The following is an 18921-nucleotide window of genomic DNA, read 5'->3' as shown; positions in this document are numbered from 1 at the left end:
CACCTCAGGGTTGGGTCTGATTTCTAGCTGGAGGCTAGAAATGGGCAAGTCCCAGGAGAGGGCTGGGAACGTGTGGTCCCCTGGGGCAGTATCTGAGGGGTCTGAGAGCAGTGAGTCCCTATGGGTCCCCCTGAACTGGAGGTCCTGTCCCCTTGGCTACTGGAGACCAGGTGGCTGCTGAGCCTCAGCCCAGAACAAACCATTGTGTGTGTTATTTGTCCACGTTTCATTTTTGTTTGTACATTGAAGGATAAACAGAGCCCTGAGGAAAAGGCTACAAATAGAACTGGATGGGGCTGCCTGAATAGCCCAGGCTGGGACTCAGAGCCACCAGCTGACACCACTTTACCCTGTGTAGAGAGAAAAATCTGTGCTCACGCGGTGGGGGCTTTAATTTGAGAAACATACAGCTGGGAGTCTGATGCGGCCAGGACTAAAACATTCCTGGAATTTCTGAACGCCATAGCTGACAATTTCCTAACTCAAAAATGATTGCTTCCAACTTAGGGAAATTATATATTAGACCCCATCTTGACAGATAAAAAGGAACTGCTCACAGAATTATTAGTTAATGGTAGCTTAGATACAAGTGTCCTAGTATGATCACAGTTGTAATGGGTCTATAGACTACAGTCCAGGCCAGATCAAATAGATATGTGATGCTTTAAAAGAGCCAGTTTCTCAAAGCTGAAATGGGACTTTAAAACCTCTAGGAATGGAGATTCCACCACCTCCCTGAGGAACCCATTCCAGTACTTCACCACCTGCCTAGGGAAAGTTTTTCCTAATATCCAACCTTGGCCTCCCCCACTGCAACTTGATTGCAACTTTACTGGATGCCTGAAAAAGCCACAGTCAAGGAAGAAGGCCATATTATTTAAAAAACTGGCATGGGTTAGAGGGGAAGTGAAGGCAGCTATAAATAACATTGTATAATCAAAGTGAAGAAGGAAGTTAATAATGAATATAAATCAGAAGCTAGACATTGTTTAAAAAAGGGGGGAGGGAGAAATGTATGGCCAGCAGAGTTAAAGACAATAAGAAGAAGGTTTTAAAATGTATACTAGGGACAAAAATAGTCCTGACCGTGGTATTGGTCCATCCCCAGATGGAAATGGTAGAAGTGTCACTAATAAAGCAGGAAAGGCAGAAGCGTCCAATAAACATTTCTGTATTTGGGAAGGAAAAAACAAGATGATCTTCCAGGGGTGGGGAACTTTTTTTGGGTCCAGAGTCACTGCAAGGGCTGCACACAAGTGAGAAGCAAAAACCAAAACCACTCATCATCCCCCCCCCCGAAAACACAAAAAATCCTCATTGACCGAGGAGAAAGACTCTGCCCATATGTCCCTTGCACACTATCTTAGGGGGACCAGGCTTGTAGATTTTGTATGTCCCAGCCCCACGGTGGGACAGCAGGGGGCTGAAGCACCACTGTGGGCTCCCCAGTGCCAGGGGGGCCCCTGAGCCTCGGGGGCTGGATCCAAGCAAACTGGGGGCTGCATCTGGCCCCCGAGCCTCAGGTTCCCCAGCCACCACCCCTGATCTTTCAGTCTCATCCTAAAGTGTCTTTGCATTGGACAAGATAAACTTCCACCCACAGTGCCACGGACTGAGCAGGCAGGGTGTAGCATGCCACCTCCCATTTGCAAACCATTCCTGTCCGTCAATGCCCTTTCAAGGGTTTTCCAACCCTTCACTTTAGCACAAGGACTTTGAGGTCCAAGCTCTTGAACAACCATGGTCTTCTCAAGCTGGGTTATCCCCTAGGAAGACTGACTGTTCCTGAAGTGGGTGGGGGAGCACCAGCCGGCTATCTCCAGTGGGTTCCAGTCCAGGCCCCAATGGTAGGCCCTACATCTTTGGGGGCTGATCTGACCCCTTCCTACCCAAGTCTCCCACAGCGTAAATCAGAGTCTCAAAGTATCTGACCTGCCTCTTTTCTGTGAGTGTGTTCAGGTCGACCCTGCCACTGCTGTTTGCATGGGGGCTTCTCGAGTGGATCCCTCCTGCCCCTGGAAGCTCTCACTGGCCCAATGTCTCATTTCTAGCTCTAGCAGAGCAACCTGCACATCGTTTTTCTCTTTCCGATGTTGCTGTTACAGGGTTTCCCTCCCATCCCACCTAAACCCTCCCCCATGTCCAGCAAAGCGCCAAGGTTTTTTTCTGTCCCACACCTGATGCCAGACAAGACCAAGGTCTACCTCGCCCTGTCTCAAGTTTGGGCACTACAAGTGCCAAGGCCCATAATGACACTAAGGCAGACAATGCCTCTTGTTCCTGGGGTCCCAAAGTTTTCCCGTTTTGCTGTGCTGCTCTGCTTCTCAGCACGTGGGGAGATTAATGTTCCATTGTTTCCCCAGAACCTCTGGGCATCAGGGGCCTTTTCTCTGTGCCCAAACTCCTGGTGGGCAGGGGCCTTTTCTCTCTCCTCCATCCCAGCACTGGGGGTAGGGGGTCCACTTATGTGGTCTGGTGCCAGGCAAGATGGTGTGTTCCAGCTGCCCACTCTCAGGTGTGTGGCTGGCCCCCACGGTCATGCTGGAGGATAGCTCTTCCCTGTGCTTACTGGCTCCAGAGGTCACTCTGCATATCGCTCTCCTCTGAGCAGCACTTCCATGTTATCGAAAACAGTCCCATTCCAGAGATTTCCTGTTTTCCTGGCACAACCAAACCCTGACCTTACTTTAAATTAGGATAAGAGGAAGCAGTATGCCTCGCTTTTACCATTTAGGACTCATGGACTACCAGCTAGGTGCACATTTCTAAAATAAAGTCTCTCCAGGGACTATCTGAGAACCAGCCTAGAACTGTCCTCAAACACCACATTCTTGCCAGAATGTCTTGAGTCACTTATTTTTCCTTTCAGCGTGAATTTTACATGCCTTACCGGGGAGAATGAGATCTAGCTGCATGCCTCCTTCCTATCATGGCTGACTCCTAGGGTTTGCCCTCTGCTTACTGCGTATGTTAGTGGTGCCCTTTTATTTCTTTTTCAACAGTGAGATAACAATTGGGGATGATTGTCATGTTGTAAAATCCTACGTGGAGACAAGATGCAGACAGTGTTCATGAGACAGCCAGATGAAGTCAGAAATATGCCTCCTGCCTACAGTTGACTTCATCTGGCTTAACTCACAATAAAACTCCACTGGCTACGTCTAGAATACATGCCTTTTTCGTAAAAGGGATGTAAGTTAGACATATCGCAATTGCTAATGAAGCGGGGATTTAAATCTCCCATGCTTCATTAGCATAAAAATGGCTGCCGCTTTTTTTCCACACAGAGCTTTGTCGGAAAAAAGCGCCAGTCTAGACGCTGATCTTGCGGAAAATAAAGCCTTTTCCGAACGATCCCTTATTTCAAGAGGAATAAGGGATCTTTCGGAAAAGGCTTATTTTCCGCAAGATCAGCGTCTAGACTGGCGCTTTTTTCCGACAAAGCTCCGTGCGGAAAAAAGTGACAGCCATTTTTATGCTAATGAAGCACGGGAGATTTAAATCCCCGCTTCATTAGCAATTGCTATACGTCTCATTTACATCCTTTTTATGAAAAAGGGATGTAGTCTAGATGTAGCCCACTGTGTATGTACAATAGGAGAGCAAATACATATCCTTTTTTTGGGAGGTGTCATAGAAGTAATAGCCTCAGGCCAGATCTACACTACAGGGGAAGGTCGAATTAAGATACAAACTCCAGCTACATTAACATATGTCAACAACCTATCTTAATTCAAGTTTCTGTGCTGTCTCTACCATGGGAGATCAACAGGAACAAATCCTCCCATCGACTTCCCTTATTCCTTGCGAGGAGCAGAAGTAGGTGCGCACCAACGGGGGGTGGGGTGCCCTCTGAGCTTGATTTAGTGGGTCTTTACTAGACCCACTAAATCAGACTCCTGAAGATCGACCACAGCAGCGGCAATCTTCCACATAGTGAAGACAAGCCCTCAGCGTCCTCTTCTTACAGGGGCTTTGGAGCTCTTGCGAGGAGAATATAGGACCCAGGCTGTGCACCTTTCCATGTTCAGTGTCAAACTGGGATATCTTTGGGGCATTGCACTTTGACCTTCCTATCCTCCCTGTTTCCATTGCGGCCATGGAGAAGGGGTTGTGTTAACATGAAATTGTGTGATACGAGCTGGTGTTGTGGGTTACCTGTTAAGTGAAACTCTGTGATGAGTGTGTGGTGAGATGAAAAACATGTACCACTGGGTGCTCAGAGACACTGAGGCCGGGACTCCTGGAGGACTGCTGCCTCTAGATAGCTCATCTGGAGCTCGGGGATTGGGGCTTTGAATGTGAAGGTTGTTGGGTAGCTCCCTAAAAGTATGTCTACACAGCAGCATTATTTCAAAATAACTTAGTCCGCATCTACACAGCAGGCAGTTATTTCAACATGTTGAAATACTGTCAAGCTGGAGGACTTCTTACTCTGACTCCTGTAACCCTCATGGTATGAGGAGTAAGGGAAATTGGAGGAAGAGTGCTCTATTTCCAAATAAGTGCTCTGTAGATGTTCCCAATTTTGAAATAAGCTATTTCGAAATAAGCTACGCAATTGATATAGCTCAATTTGCATCACTTATTTCGAGTTAGGCCCTGCTGTGTAGACACACCCTAAAAGACAGAAAGCAAGAGCACAGAGGGGGCTAGATTGTAATCAGGAAAAGCAGCACAGCTAGGCTGGTATCTGGTTAGGCTTTCCCTCCTGCAGTAGGTTACTGAACACTATTGTTATGTATGTGGTGTTTGTTGGGCTTCGTGGCTCTTCAAACCCAGGAGGCGTACTCAGTCAGCAGGGTTGGAAGAGATCTGCAAGACTCTTGAAATAGAACACCTGGGATTACCCAGCATTCTCAGGCAAGTGTCCAGAGAGGAAGCACAGAGATGCAGTGATCCTGAGAGACTGGTACTGAATAAAATGTGCCTCCAGGAAGGGGCAGGTCGCAGAGCCCTGAAATTTCTCAGCTGAAGCCTGCAACTCTTCTCTGAGCCACTTCTTCTGTCAGTTGTCACCTGTCAGTGAGGGCTGGACTCCTGCCATCACCTCGCAGATCCCACTTTCCCCTCCTTCTCCCCGTGCTCAGCCAGAAACACCCAGGGAGACTGATAAAACAGCATTACAGGGAGCTGGGATTCAACAGAGCCAGGAGCAAGGGGGACAACAGTGAAGACAGGCAGCTATACAAAAGCCAAACCAATCGAGTGGGTGTAACGGAGTCAAAGGACCAGGGAGCTAATTAAGCCTGCAGAACAGTGATGGATTGACAAGGAGCGCTGTTCAGGTCATTACAATCAAGTCAGCAGGAAATAAGTTAAAATACCAGCCATTCAGAAGGGGAGCCCATGAGGAAGGGAAGAGTCTCACACCAGTAAAACTGAACCCATGGTTGTGCTGAAGAGCAGCTGAGCCAAGGAGCAGCCTCAATCTGGACAACACAATGCACTGGAGAGACAGAGCAGTCACCAGAGAGAGTTAACAGGACTCCAGGGAGGGGGCCAATGGGTGAAATACAGAAACGCACATAGAGACCATAAATGCTCTTGGCAGAGCCAACTGGATGAGCAGGAGGCAGGGTGTCAGTACAGCAGACTTGGGTCCTAGCTACTCTTTAGGTGACCATGCGGACTGTGCCTCTAGTCAGAGAATTTTGACAGCAGTACCCGCCCCCATCTTGTGCCAGTAGTGGCAGTTAACTAGCGCTATGCAACCCCCCTCCCCCCATTTCCTTCTCTACTGCAAAGGAATAAACTAGAACTCCAAAGTAGAGGGGAAGGAGGGAGGGTGGAGGAAAACCCACAGGGACTCACGTCTCAAAAAGCCTCAGGTAAGTAACCCTCTCGTCTTCCAGTGGAATCCCTGGCCTGTAGGGGCTCCACTTCAGATGACCGTAGAGCAATGCCCCTCAAAAGAAAGAGGGAGGCTTTGGAATCTGACTGGAATGTCAGACCATGTGTCCCAGCCCGGTGGTAGAGGCTGAGACCCAATCAATGACGTAGCAGTGAATGAATGTGTGAGAAGTTGACAAAGCCCTGGCTGGGTTGATTTAGTTGGGATTGGTCCTGCCTAGAGCAGGGGGCTGGACTTGATGGCCTTCTGAGGTCTCTTCCAGCTCTATGATTCTAAGTGGTCCAACCAGCCATTTTGTATGCATCAGTAATAGGCTGAGGTGGAAGAAGGGGTCTTCTGCCTGCTCTCAGGGTGTGTCTAGACTACAGGGTTTTGTCGACAAAAGTGGACTTTTGTTGACAAAACTATACCTGCATCCACTCAGCAGTTTTGTCAACGTATGTAAACCTCATTCTACAAGGAATAACGCCTTTTATTGACAGAGTTCTGTCGATAGAAGGCATTATTGCATCTACACTGTCCTTTGCGTCCACACTGTTATGTCGACAAAGCGGCTTGCTTTGTCGACAGAACTGGATGTCGTCTAGACGTTCTTTGTCGACAGTATCTGTCGAAAAAACTTCTGTCCACAAAACCCTGTAGTCTAGACATACCCTCAGAGTCTACATGCTTAGTACTGTTGGCTCTGAAGGTCCCTGCTGACTCAAAGGTACCATGCTGTGGTGTAGTCAGAACCGATGTGGTGGACAGAATCTGGGAACATTTCTTCCTTGACGTGGCCCTGGGAGGGGCAGTGCTAGCTCTCCTCATCCCACATCATTTTGGAGACAGGTCCCTTCCTTTCAGGATGAAGGGGTATGTGTGTCTGTTGGAAGCTACCTATGGTGACAGGGCAACTGGAGAAGTTTTCAAGCCAGGTGTGAAGCGGGATGAAGGTCTTCTCCATCAGACTCCTGGCTTTCCTACTCCAAGTCTTAGATTATGGCAATCTGGGCACTTTCAGGGAACACGAGTTTCCCCCAGGCACAGGATACAGTGTGAGTGTCTGTCAGAAAGCGGAATTGCCTGGCAACGAGAGAGGCAACATTTATCAGCCAGACAACCTTGACATTCTGAGGAAAATAACGTCCCTTAAGGGGATAAAGAGGGAGAAAAGGAATTAAAAGGTTCATAACCAATTGACCTAACTAGACTAATTCCTTAACTAATCTAACACAACTAAATTGAGGTACGGGTAGCAGGCGCATGGCTGGAGCTCCGACTTGACCAAGGGCGGTTGAGCAGGACCTGCAGGGTGCGGGGGCACCACAGAACTAGTTAGCTGCCTCTACAGGCGCAATTTGGGGACAAGCACGTGTGTGGCCCAACCAGTTACTGCTCTGAAAATTCTCCAATTAGTAGATGCACTCCATCAACTAAAGTGGAGCGCCGATAGGGAGTCCACTCAAAGAAGTAGCCCCAATACATGACACCCAGTGTCTGAAGGGGGGTGGTTCTGAAGTGGGAGAGGAGGGCAGGATGCTAGTTTTTTGCAGGCCCTGCTTCACATGATACATACACACAACTGGAAAGGAGCCCTTGTCCGGGAGGGTCTCACTTGTCCATGGCCATGGCTCGGGCGTGGATTCTCAGGTGCCGGGCCAGAGAGGATTTGTTACTAAAGCTCTTCCCGCACTTGGTGCAGGGGAAGGGCCGTTCCCCGGTGTGGGAGCGCTCATGAATGGCGAGGTACGCCAGGTACTTGAAGCTCTTCCCACACTCGGCACAGGGGTAGGGCTTCTCCTGCGTGTGAGTCCTCTGGTGCATCGTCAGGTTGGAGAGCTGGCTGAAGCGCTTCCCACACTCGGCGCAGGAGTAAGGCCGCTCGCCGGTGTGGGAGCGCTGGTGCTTGTTGAGGTCTGAGGGGTTGGTGAAGGTTTTCCCGCACTCGTCGCAGGAGTAGGGTCTCTCCCCTGTGTGCAGCCGCTGGTGTGTAATGAGTGTGGAGAGGTGGCCAAAGTTCTTCCCACATTCAGCACAGAAATAGGGTTTCTCTCCCGTGTGGGTTCTCTGGTGGGTTTTGAGATGGGTCAATCTGTTGAAGCTTTTCCCACATTCAGGACAGGGATAGGGTCTCTCCTTCTCATGGACTCTCCCATGGGCTGTGAGTGCCTGCTTCTCCCAGAACCTTTCCCCACAATCTCGACATTTATGGGGCTTCTCTGGCCTGTGAACGCTGCTCTGGTGGTGAAGGTCTCCTGAGCCCTGTGGTCTCGCCAGTGCAGAAGGCTGGGTGAGCCTCCTTAATCCGCTTTCACATTCCGCTGGTAGATCTGGCTCCTTTCCAGCTGAGCTCCTCTTCTGCCTCTTGTAGGATCCTCTCTGCTCTGGTCTGTGATTAATGCTCCCCCCTGAATCCTGCTGTGATATACTGGGGGGCTGAAGGTTTTCAGGCCCTTGGTTGTGAGGCTTCTCCTCACCCCGGCTCAGGATCCCGGCACCTGCTGGATGGAAAAGAGAATCCAGAGATTATTTCATCTCTCATATTTCCAACAGTGGAAGTGGTTGAGGGGCCTCATATCCTTACACCGGAGAGACCCCCCCCCCAATCAAGAACCTACAGTCAGCCATGAAGAAATAGGTGGTTGTGGAGGAAAACAAGCAGGAAGCTCCACATCCCTGTCTCCTTTCTTTCCCCAAGACCTAAGTTCCCTATAAGATGCATGCCTGCGTGGCTGTGCAGCTTTTTTCTGAGCTATGCTCAAAGATTCAAGCTCCTGAGCAGGCAGGGAACTCGGTGACTGGCGGGGGGCAGGACATCCCTCTAAGCAAGCAGCTAAACGGAACTGCTGCCTGCTTGAAACTGAGCAAGTAAAGAAGTAAGTAAAGGAGAGAATAAGTGGCTGGGGGGATGGAAGGAGGGAGGGAGTAATTGGCTGAGGGGGAGTCAGAAGGGAGGGAAGTTTGGAAAGTCCTGTCTTTACGAGAAGAGAGAGGCAGAAACTAAGCACTCTCTAGCCTCCTGGAAAGGGGAAAATAAGAGGCTGGTGAGAGAAATGGGGTGGGTGGTTGCTGGCATCTGTGCAGTGAGGTGGAGGCAGAGAGCAGTTTGTTTGGGGCATCCCCTAACTCACTTGCTGCAGTCCTCTCTGTCTGGCTGAGTTGGAGTGGGGGCGAAGCAGGCTGCATGGGGGGGCGGTGCTAGGAGGACATTTTCATGATTACATTTCAAACAAAGTTCACATAGGTGTTAATAGCTTAAGGTAAGATTATTTTAACAGAACTTTTTAAAGAGTGTTGCGGATATCTAAAACTCTGATCATAATGATTTTTTTAAAATCCCGTGTTACTAATTAATACACGGTATACTGTATTGCATTAAGGGCAGATCTTTGCTATGTGGTAGGGTTTTGGCTCTTATGAGTCAGACGTAGCAAGTACTAGGTTGTGGGGCTAGTTGTTTTGCAAGATGAAACCTTATTTGCAAGTTCTTTAAAACATGTGCCTGCCTACAAACCCTGAAGCTATGTGTCAATTTGATTTTAAGAGGAATAAGGGATCTTTAGGAAAAGGCTTTATTTTCCGAAAGATCCCGTCTAGACTGGCGCTTTTCTCCGGCAAAGCCCCGAGCCGGAAAAAAGCGGCAGTCGTGTTTATACAAATGAAGCGGGGGATATTTAAATCCCCCGCTTCATTTGCAATTCCGATTTGTTTCATCTGCATCCCTTTTCTGGAAAAGGGATGCAGTGTAGACACAGCCTTTGAGTTTTGTTAGTCTCTGAGGTGCTGCAAGATCGTGTGTTGTTTTTAAAGTTTATTTAGTTATAGACTAGCACACCTACCCCTCTGAGCCTCTGAGTTGGTGACACACACAAGGTGAAAGTTTCAAAGCAGGAGGACTTTTATGTTTTTACAGGATGGATCCTAAACATTCCCCAGAGAAACCATATACGTCTTAGTGAATGCATTTTACTCTCCTTTCTAGTGTCAGTAAATATTGTTCAGAAGCTGCAGGGGGTAGTCGAGTTAGTCTATAAAGTGCTACCAGAACATTTGTTGTTTTTTAAGTTTATCCTGTACAGACTAACAAAACATGTAGATGGTATCATGAGCTTTCATGGGCACAGCCCACTTCTTCAGATGACTGGAGTCATCAGATGACTGATTATCTGAAGAAGTGGGCTGTGCCCACGAAAGCTCATGATAATATCTATATATTTTGTTAGTCTACAAAGTGCTACCAGACCATTTGTTCTTTTTTACATGAATATTGTATTAGTCATGCCCTCCTTGCACATACTATTTCTAGTTGACTCATAGATTTGTTTAGAATCTTAAAGCTGAGATATGTGTGAATAATATGCATTTTGGTTCATTTTCTAGCTTGAGTTGTTAGAAAGGATGGTGATACATGTACTCCAAGGGTAGTGTTAACTTTTTTATTTGATTTCATATTAAATAGTGTAAGCATTGCTCCGAGTTAACTATCCCTTATTTTAATATATTTTCATCCACACAGATGGACTGCTTAATATACGTGTGTGTGTTTTGTTTGCATTGGTGATGCACATCGACACACTACCTCAATATTGGTGTTGCACATAAGAAATTTCAACCTGCCCAAAATAAAATTCAGCCCTCCCAAGGATAGAAAATGTTAGCGGGAACACTGCCTAGGACCCACAATAGTTTTTCCCATAGTTTCTCTTTCCCCCTGCTCCAACCACTCAATTCCCCTCCAAGCTCCATCTTTTTCTCTCTTCCCTCTTTTCCTGACCATAGTCTTTCATCTCCTCTCTCATTCAGAACCCAAATCATCTCTTTTGTCGATCAATCCCTCAGTCTCTTTGGTTCCTTTGCCCTGCTATTTAGGTGACAATGATGTTCCCTATAGGGATGTAAAATCCTGATTAATTGGTTAACCGGTTAAACATTATGTTTAACCAGTTAACTCAATAAAGGTAGGGGGCCACCACACCTGTTGCACAGCTTGGCCCAGGCCTGCCGCAGATAGGGGCTGCTCTGGCTGGCCAGCTGGAGCAGCACCTGCCTGTGGTGGGCCCTGCGGAGCTGGAGCAGCTCCCTGCCTGTAGCAGGTAGGTAGTTGCTCCAGCCCCTACCAGTTAACTGAAACCGGTTACCAGTTAACATGGCTACTGACGAAGTGAGTCTTTGCCCACGAAAGCTTATGCTCAGTTAGTCTATAAGGTGCCACAGGACTCCTCGCCACTTTTGCAGATTCAGACTAACAGGGCTACCCCTCTCATACTTTCCTACAGAAGAAATTCACTAAAAGGTTAGAGCCAGATAAAAAACAAGTGGACAAAGCTGTGAGGTTTCAAAGTGGCATTAGGAAATGAACCAATGGCCTGGTTTTGCCATTTAAAAACGTTTTCATTTATCGAAACAGCCGGCTTTCCGAGAACAAAGCATTTAGACGCAATCTTTTATTTACGAAATGCTACAAATAAGCTTGTGAAAAAAGTTATTAGTGCCAGCAAGTATGTGCAAAACAAGTTTGCTTTAGGGAAAAAAAAGTCCTTAATAGGCCAAAAAAAAAAAATTTGTGTCAAAGAAATGTTGAACAGCTCTATTTTAGAGAACAGGTGTGCTGCTTGTTTCTCCTGCTGAGACCTGCCGGGGAACTGCACTGTAACTGCGTCTCACTGCAGGGAGCTGAGCTTGCGTGAGTAACTTGATGAGGGTATCTGTGGCCACTAGCACAGCAATGCTGGGTTCCATCTCCAGGCAATCTCTCATTATGCCATCACTCCCAGTTATCCCCAAGCTAGAGAGGAGACAGGCCCCAGTTCCTGCCACTGTCAGAGATCCCCAGAGTTCAGAGAGACGAGGAGGCAGGGTGATCTGGGCTGGAGTAGCGCACGCAGGAGGAATGGCCAGGCCAGCCAGACTCCCCCCTCTCTGCTAAGGCATTGGAGCCAGACCGCTTGGTGCTGATCAGGCTAGAGAAGAAGCCACATGGGCCCAGTCTGTGGTATGTAAATCCCCAATCCACCCCCTGCAGAAAGTCTATGTGAGACTGAGGTGGCCGTGCAGGTGCTGGGTACAGCCAGGTGAACGCTCAAGGAAGCAGCTGGAGAACCACCACCTGCACATGCTGAGACTGCAGGAGCCCGTGTGAGGAAAGGAGCATCCACTACCCCGGTAGGGAGCATCAGTAGGGCTGGGGAGCAGCCCCAAGGACTAGCAAAGGTGAGGATGGAAAGTCAAAGGCTGAATGGGGATGGGCTGTGCTGGGGGTGAACATAAGACTCCTGGCGAAAGCTGACAACCCCAGAGGCTGGAAAGGTCACCTGCTTTGCTGGCAGCACCTTGGCCACTTGGGCCCTGGCTGGCACTGCAATTTCACAAGGGATAATTACAACTGGATCCATCCTGCCTTGTAAGTGTTGGTAAAACTGAGTGGCAGAGGGGCATGAGCTGACTAGGACAATCCCAGAACAGGGGGACCTGCCGGGGAAAGGTCAGATACGGGGGTCACAGGTGAGGGGGTATTTAACACCAGCTAAGACAGAAGTGGGCAAACTATAGTCCAGTCTGGCAGCGCTGTGGGGCTTAAGAAGGCTCCCTGCCCGCCATGGCTCCATGCTGCTCCTGGAAGTAGCCGGCAAGTTCCTGAGGGTGGGGAGAGGGGTCTCCAGGAGGGTAACACCACAGAATAGGACCCACACAAGGAGAGTTCGCTGCCCCTGGGTACGGTGCTACCCACCTTCCTCAGGCCCATACTCACTGCCTGGGCAACTTGTCACCTAGGTCCTAGGAGACACCCACTGGCCACCACAAACTCGCATGCGGCCTCCCTCGTGCCCCAGGCAGCAACCTTGCTGTGGAGCACCCCGCAGCCTGAGCCAGCCATTCCCGTGTTCTTTCCCCACTGAGACAATCTCTTTCCCATTGTCCTCTCAGTGCCCCTGAGAAAACCCACCCCAGGCCAATCAAGAGCTGGTTACCCATTTCCTGTCCAACTCGGGGCTCCTTTTCAGGGGCACAGGGCAGCTCGTGCTTCCTCAGCGCCTCCTCCAGGGATCCCCTCGTGGGATGGGGCTGCAGTGGTGGCTCCTGCAGGGCACGCTGAGATTCCCCCAATGCTTCAGGGGCATCCATCTCTTCTGGGGTCACGTCCTCAACCTTCACACGCACTGTGACCTGGGAATCAAGCACAGGGGTCACTGGGCTGCCAGGGGCTGGGAGTCACGGGTGAATCAGACCTGACTAGTGCCCACGGTGAAGGGCTTCCTCTCATCAGGCAAAAGCTCCTGCTCGGTGCTTGGCCTGCAGGGCCCGTATCTAATGGGAGACGTAACAGGAAGGGGAAGCTGAAGCTGGAACATACGATCCTAGAAGGAGCTTTAACCTTAGGGAGGGGCTGGCTCCCCACAAAGCCCCCCAGCATCACTGGGATGAGCTGAAGGAAAGCAGCCATGTCATGTGTCATCAGAGTGTGGGGAGTCACCGGGCCCTGCACCCCCATTTGACAGCCAGATGCGTCTTTCAGCAGCAGGTAGAACAGAAAGTTTGTTAGTTGACAGGGATATGACGTAGAACAGATTTGTCACCACAGAAACCAGAACCAGTCAGTACAATCCATCTTGGAGAGAGGGGGCTCGGAGCCAAGAGCCTTGATTCCCCTCCCTGTACCCCAAGCCAGCAAGACTCGCTCACACCCCAGCAGCCCATCTCCTTCTGCCGCCAGCCCTGCCTCTGTACTATCTGTTGTCCTGCTTCAGGGGTGAAAGGTGTCGCCTTGTCACACACCCCTCCTGGGCTCAGATTACAAAGGGCCATTGTACAGCTGGGGAAGGCTTTCACAACAAAATTCCCTTCACTATCTAGGTGAAACAGGGCCAGGAAAACGGAGGAACACACAGAGTTAATATAGGGCAGAAGAAATCACATGCAACATAACAAGGGGAATAAAATCCCAATTCCCACTTTGTCACACCATGTCCTGCAGGACTTTTCGTGAATAGTTTCACTGGTACCTGCAGCTACCACTCACTCCCCTCCTGCCAGGTGAGGTAGCCCATGTGACAGACACCCTTACCCCACAAACACAATGGCAGCATGTGACACAGAGAAGGCGCTCAGGGCTGGGGCCCCAGGATCAAACCCTCCTACACTGCCTCAACACCACACGCTGGATTCACACCAAGCCCCAGCCTGGGCATGAGGCTCCCTGGCAGCCCAGACATTGGAGAGGTTGCAGCCCTCTCCCCGCAAGGACAGAGAGACCCAGGGAGAACGGCAGAGTGTGCAGAGCATAACGGAGAAAGGAGCCCTTAGTTCCCAAACAACACAGACCATAGTGCTGAGAGCAGGATAACACAGAACAAGCCCCACTCACGTTTTGCCTTGAGAGCTCCCTGTGTTCTCCCAGCACCCAAACCTGAGTCATGAATTTCCCTGAAGAGCCCCCTGGGAGTTCCCCTGCACCTTCTACTCCCAAATCCCAACCTGTCGCAGTCCCACCTGGAAATCCTCTGCCAGGGATACGGCCTGGGCACATGTTTCTGGGCAATGCTGAGAAACCCAGCGCTGGATTTCCTCCGGCAGGATGGTCAGGAACTGCTCCAGGATCAGCAGCTCCATGATCTGCTCCTTGGTGCGGATCTCCGGCTTCAGCCACCGATGGGAGAGCTCCCAGAGTCGGCAGAAAACGGCCCGGGGCCCCTCGGCCTCCTGGTAGCGGAACTGCCGGAAGCGCTGGCGCTGCGTCTCCATGCCAACGTCGCAGCCTCGCAGGATGGCGGCCTTCACCTTCCCGTAGTCTCCAGCGTCTCGGGCATCCAGGCTGCTAATGGCCTGTCGGGCTTTCCCACTGAGGGTCGGCACAAGGCGGGTCACCCACTCTCCTCTGGGCCACTGGCAGGCACCAGCCACTTGCTCGAAGGAGGCCAGACAGGCCTCAATGTCATCCTCTGGGGTCAGCTCCAGCAGCGGCGGGATTTTTGATGCAGAGACTGGTGTCGGCACAACTTCCGCAGGCGTCTGTAAGCGCCGTAGCTCCTCCTGCAGTCGCTCTTCCCAATACTGGGACATCCCATTACGCGGCTCAGTCCTCAGTGTTTGCCATCCTGTGCAGGACCTTCGAGGGCTGACTGAGATGGCTGGTCCCAGGACTTGGTCCTTCCCACCTCTGTCCAACTCCGTCCCTGCTTTTGGGCCCCTTGGCGCTGCCCTTTCCATCTTCTCTCCCGGAGCCTGGATTTGGAGGTTTGGGGGCTGCGGCCACGTTGCTCTGCAGCCGTTGGGTCCGTTTACCCCAGCTGGGGCCTGCGCCCTAGTTCTCCAACCTGCATCTCTCCCTCTGTCCCGCTGGAGGAGTCCAGGCTCCGGGAGCCTGCAGGGAAAGAGTCGATCATGGTGTTAGTGTGTGTGACACGGAGCCTCAGAACCACAATGACCAGAGAGGAAGAGGGACCCAGCTGCGATGAACCCAGCACTCACCAACCCAGAACCCCTGCTCCCTGCCCCAGACACCCCCCCCCCAGCCCTTCCCGACCCATACCCCCAGCTCCCTGCCCCTGGCACAGACACTCCCCTCCCCCACTCTGCCCCTCCCCAACCCATACGCCCAGCTCCCTGCCCCCAATCCAGGCACCCCCTCCCCCACCCATACCCACAGCTCCCTGCCCCCAATCCAGGCACCCCCTCACCCTGCCCCTCCCCCACCCATACCCCCAGCTCCCTGCCCCCAATCCAGGCACCCCCTCCCCCACCCATAGCCCCTCACCCTGCCCCAGCACAAACAGGCCCCTCCCTCATCCCCCTCCCACAGCCCAGCTCCCAGCAGACAGGCCCCTCCCCCACCCGTTACCCCGGCTCCTGCCCCTCCCCCCCCTCACCTGGCCGCCCCGCCCGCGCGCAGGGGGAGGCCGGTTCCCCAGACAAAGAGCTTCCGCCCCGGCCAGCGCAGGGTTAATCCCCCCGCGCGGGGATTGGCCGCGGTCCCTGCCAGTCACTCCGCGCCGAGCCCCGCCCCCCGCCCAGCTGGGCCGGTCTCCCGAGGGCGGGGAGCTCGGGGCCGAGGCTTTGCGGGGCTGCGCGGAGCCCAGGGCGGTGGGGGCCGCTCTGCCGAGGGGCGGGGCCCTGTCCTGGGGCGCAGGGGTCATGGGGGGGGGGGGTGGTGCCATGCAGGGGGGTGCGGGGCTCACAGCGCCCCATAAACGCTGAGACTGTACCGGGGAGTGGGTCGGGGTCCAGCTCCTCCTGCCCTGGGGCTGCCCTTTGCCACCTCGTGTTTCAGCGGGACCTGAGCTTGGAGGTTCAGGTCTGACCCAGCCGGAGAGCCAGGCTCGCGAAGCCACATTTCAGCAGGTCCCGGGGTGCCGTGTGGCTCTAGAAAGGGCAGGTGCCAGAGAACGGGATCTGCGTGTGCACGGTGGGACTGGCGCCCTGGGCGCCCGGGCACGGCCTCGTCACCAGCTTTGTGGGCGAGCTCAACCGCTGTTGTGGCAGCGCTTTAAAGTGAAGGCGGCAGGCGCGCTAGACCGAGCACCTCTACGAGGGGGGTGGTTGCCCTGAGACTGTGGCTCCCAGTGCCAGAGCCTGGTGCTTTGCAGCGCTGTAACTCCTGCAATGAGCTTTACCAGCTAATTCAAATTAGGGGCTTTAAATCGGAATCTCGTTTCACTGCTGCGTGTAGACGTGGGCAGTTACTTTGGGCTAGTCACTTTCTAAAATGGCGACCGGCTGGAACATGCAAATCAAGCATGGGGTATTTAAATCCTCCCCCATATCCAGCCATTTACAGATGTTAATGTTCCCCCTGGTATTTGAAGTGGGATCTGGGTGCCTCCATGTCTTCGCCAAGTCTACACTAAAGGGAAAGGTGGAATCAAGATATGGGACTCCAGCTACCTTAATTGAAGTCGACGTACCTAGATTCAAATTTCCCCATGGTCTGCACAGTGGGAGGTCAGTGGAAACAAACACTCTTGTCAGCTTCCTTTACTTCTAACAGGAGCAGGAGTACAGCTGCCAATGGGGGTGCCCTATGAGTTCAATTCAGAAGGTCTTAACTAGACCCACTAAATCAAACTCCAGAAGATTGATCTTGTCAGCGTCGATCTTCCACTTAGTGAAGACATGGCCTTAGTTCTCGCCTCTCTGTGTGACTTAGGGCTAAGTCTCCACGTCTTCCTTTCCCCTTTCCTGGGGCTTAATTGCTGCCATGGATAACCAGCTACCAAGGCCAGTTCCCAGGAGGCTGAAGCCACCAATGGGGAGCTGCCCAGGTCCTTGTCCCCAGCATCATCTCCAGCATCTGTCCCCACTCAGCTCTGTGCCAGCAAATCCAGCAGTGATATTTCCCTAGGGACACGGAGCAGCACATGGCTCTTCATGTCTAGCCTGGACTAGTGATTTGAAGGGTTAACTAGTTAAGGTTAACGGGTGGAGGCTGGAGCAGTTCTCTGCTTGCCCACCTTTAATCAGTTAACCAGTTAAACAACATGGGCACATCTAAACTATGTTTTTCTTTTGAAAGAAGATATGCAAATGCGGTGCAAATTTGCCTATCTTCTTCCAATAGCTTTTTTGAAAGAGGTTTTTTTTGAAAAAGCAAGCAATCTAGACACAGTTCTTTGGAAAAAAACCTCCATTTTTGAAAGAAACCTTCTTCCTCAAAAAATGAGCTTTACAGCTCTTCTGAAAAAACAATCAGAAGAAGATATGCAAATTTGCACCAAATTTGCATATCTTCTTTCAAAAGAAAAAACCTAGTCTAGACATGCCCTATGTGTAACTGGTTAGCCAATTAAATGGGATTTTACATCCCTAGACCATACCCCATCTCAGTATCCCTGGTCCTGAGTCCTGCACCCTCATGAATGTGGAGACAGGAACCTATAGACAAGGTTGGGAATTTGTTTCTCCAAGATTGGAAATTAAAGTAGCCAAAAGGGATTGTTAATCAGGAAAGACTCGCTCATAAGTTGCAGATGGATGAAACCTCTCTCTCCCTCCAAGTTCCCAGGCCACGGTGACACTGTTTTTCTGTGCAAAGGAGTCCACTGCACCTTGTGCAAGGGTCAAAAGATGGGTGGGCAGGCTGCAAAGTAAGAAAATTCAGAGGGGAAAGTCAGTGGGTATGCCCTAGAGCACTGCTCTGACAAGAGCTGGCTGAGCTGCAGCAAAAGCCAGTGGGGAGCTATTTAAAGAGCTGGTGGGGACCCGGGTGGCAATAGGACAGTACCTGTGAGAAATTTTAAGCTTCTTTCACCACTAAACAAACTACAAATCACTGGCTGTAAGGCTGAAGGTCAAATTGGGCAAACTATCTGTTACCCCAAGAAATCTCACGTTTCCACCCCAAATGAAGAATCTGCACATTTTTGTTCTGGGAGTTAGATCCTTCCTTACGTGGATATGTTTTGTTCTACTGTAAGTCTTAAAGAATGTGAGATGTTTATAGAATCATAGAACTGGAAGGAATCTCGAGAGGTCATCAAGTCTAGGCCCCAACACTCACGGTTGACAGATCATCATGACAGATGTTTGTCTAACCTGCTCTTAAATATCTCCAATGACAGAGATTCCACAGCCTCCCTAGGCAACTTATTTCAGTATTTAATCACTCTTGACAGTTAGAAAGTTTTTCCTAGATAGTCCAGTCTAAACCAACCTTGCTGCAATTTGCAATTATATACAACCAAAGAATGTAAGGAGAATGTCCTCCAAATTTAGAGGATTATAAGGGATTTTGTTAGTTTACATTATACATAAATTGTTGCACACTAGAAGTAATACGGTTTGTCTGACGGAAGGAAAAAGGAATGTTGAAGGCTATAAATCATGATTTAACATTGGCATATTAAGAGCTATTGCTTAATAAGGTGTGTGTGGTGGTGGATTTCAAGTGACAGTAATGGCTAATAATGGAATACAGTTCTTGAAATGAATCAGATAATAAAAGGATTAAAGGAATTTATGATACACCGGCACCATCCATTGGATAGTTATGGAAGCAATAGTGAAAACAAGAGCTGAAATCTGAGCACTGTCTTGATACATGCCCAATGGAAACCAGAGCTTAGCCCAGGGCTGGGCAATAATTTTTGATGAGG

The 18921-nt window shown here is 50.6% G+C and overlaps 1 protein-coding gene across 1 annotated transcript; it reads right to left on the bottom strand.

Annotated features, from left to right (window-relative positions):
* Positions 1-3550: 3550 nt before the first annotated feature.
* Positions 3551-15803, bottom strand: LOC102451686 (uncharacterized). The gene is made up of 4 exons (XM_075915059.2): positions 15700-15803; positions 14324-15194; positions 12805-13000; positions 3551-8337 (listed from the first exon to the last, which is right to left on the bottom strand). The coding sequence occupies exons 2-4, from the start codon at positions 15038-15040 to the stop codon at positions 7448-7450; spliced, it is 1803 nt and encodes a 600-aa protein (XP_075771174.2). The 5' UTR covers positions 15041-15194; positions 15700-15803; the 3' UTR covers positions 3551-7447.
* Between the last annotated feature and the right edge of the window lie 3118 nt (positions 15804-18921).

The sequence above is a fragment of the Pelodiscus sinensis genome, chromosome 18, assembly GCF_052426305.1.
Source record: "Pelodiscus sinensis isolate ZL-2025 chromosome 18, ASM5242630v1, whole genome shotgun sequence".
Taxonomy (NCBI): Eukaryota; Metazoa; Chordata; order Testudines; family Trionychidae; genus Pelodiscus; species Pelodiscus sinensis.
Note: the sequence above shows the minus strand (reverse complement) of the source record. Positions and strands in the feature narration are given on the sequence as shown.

What these genes read in the sequence shown, in the direction of transcription:
- LOC102451686 (XM_075915059.2), bottom strand. Translation starts at nt 15,040, where the DNA reads ATGGAAAGGGCAGCGCCAAGGGGCCCAAAAGCAGGGACGGAGTTGGAC. An exon ending in CCCTGGCAGAGGATTTCCAG is followed by an intron (nt 13,001 to 14,323) that starts GTGGGACTGCGA and finishes CTTGATTCCCAG; the next exon opens with GTCACAGTGCGTGTGAAGGT. An exon ending in CCGAGTTGGACAGGAAATGG is followed by an intron (nt 8,338 to 12,804) that starts GTAACCAGCTCT and finishes TTTTCCATCCAG; the next exon opens with CAGGTGCCGGGATCCTGAGC.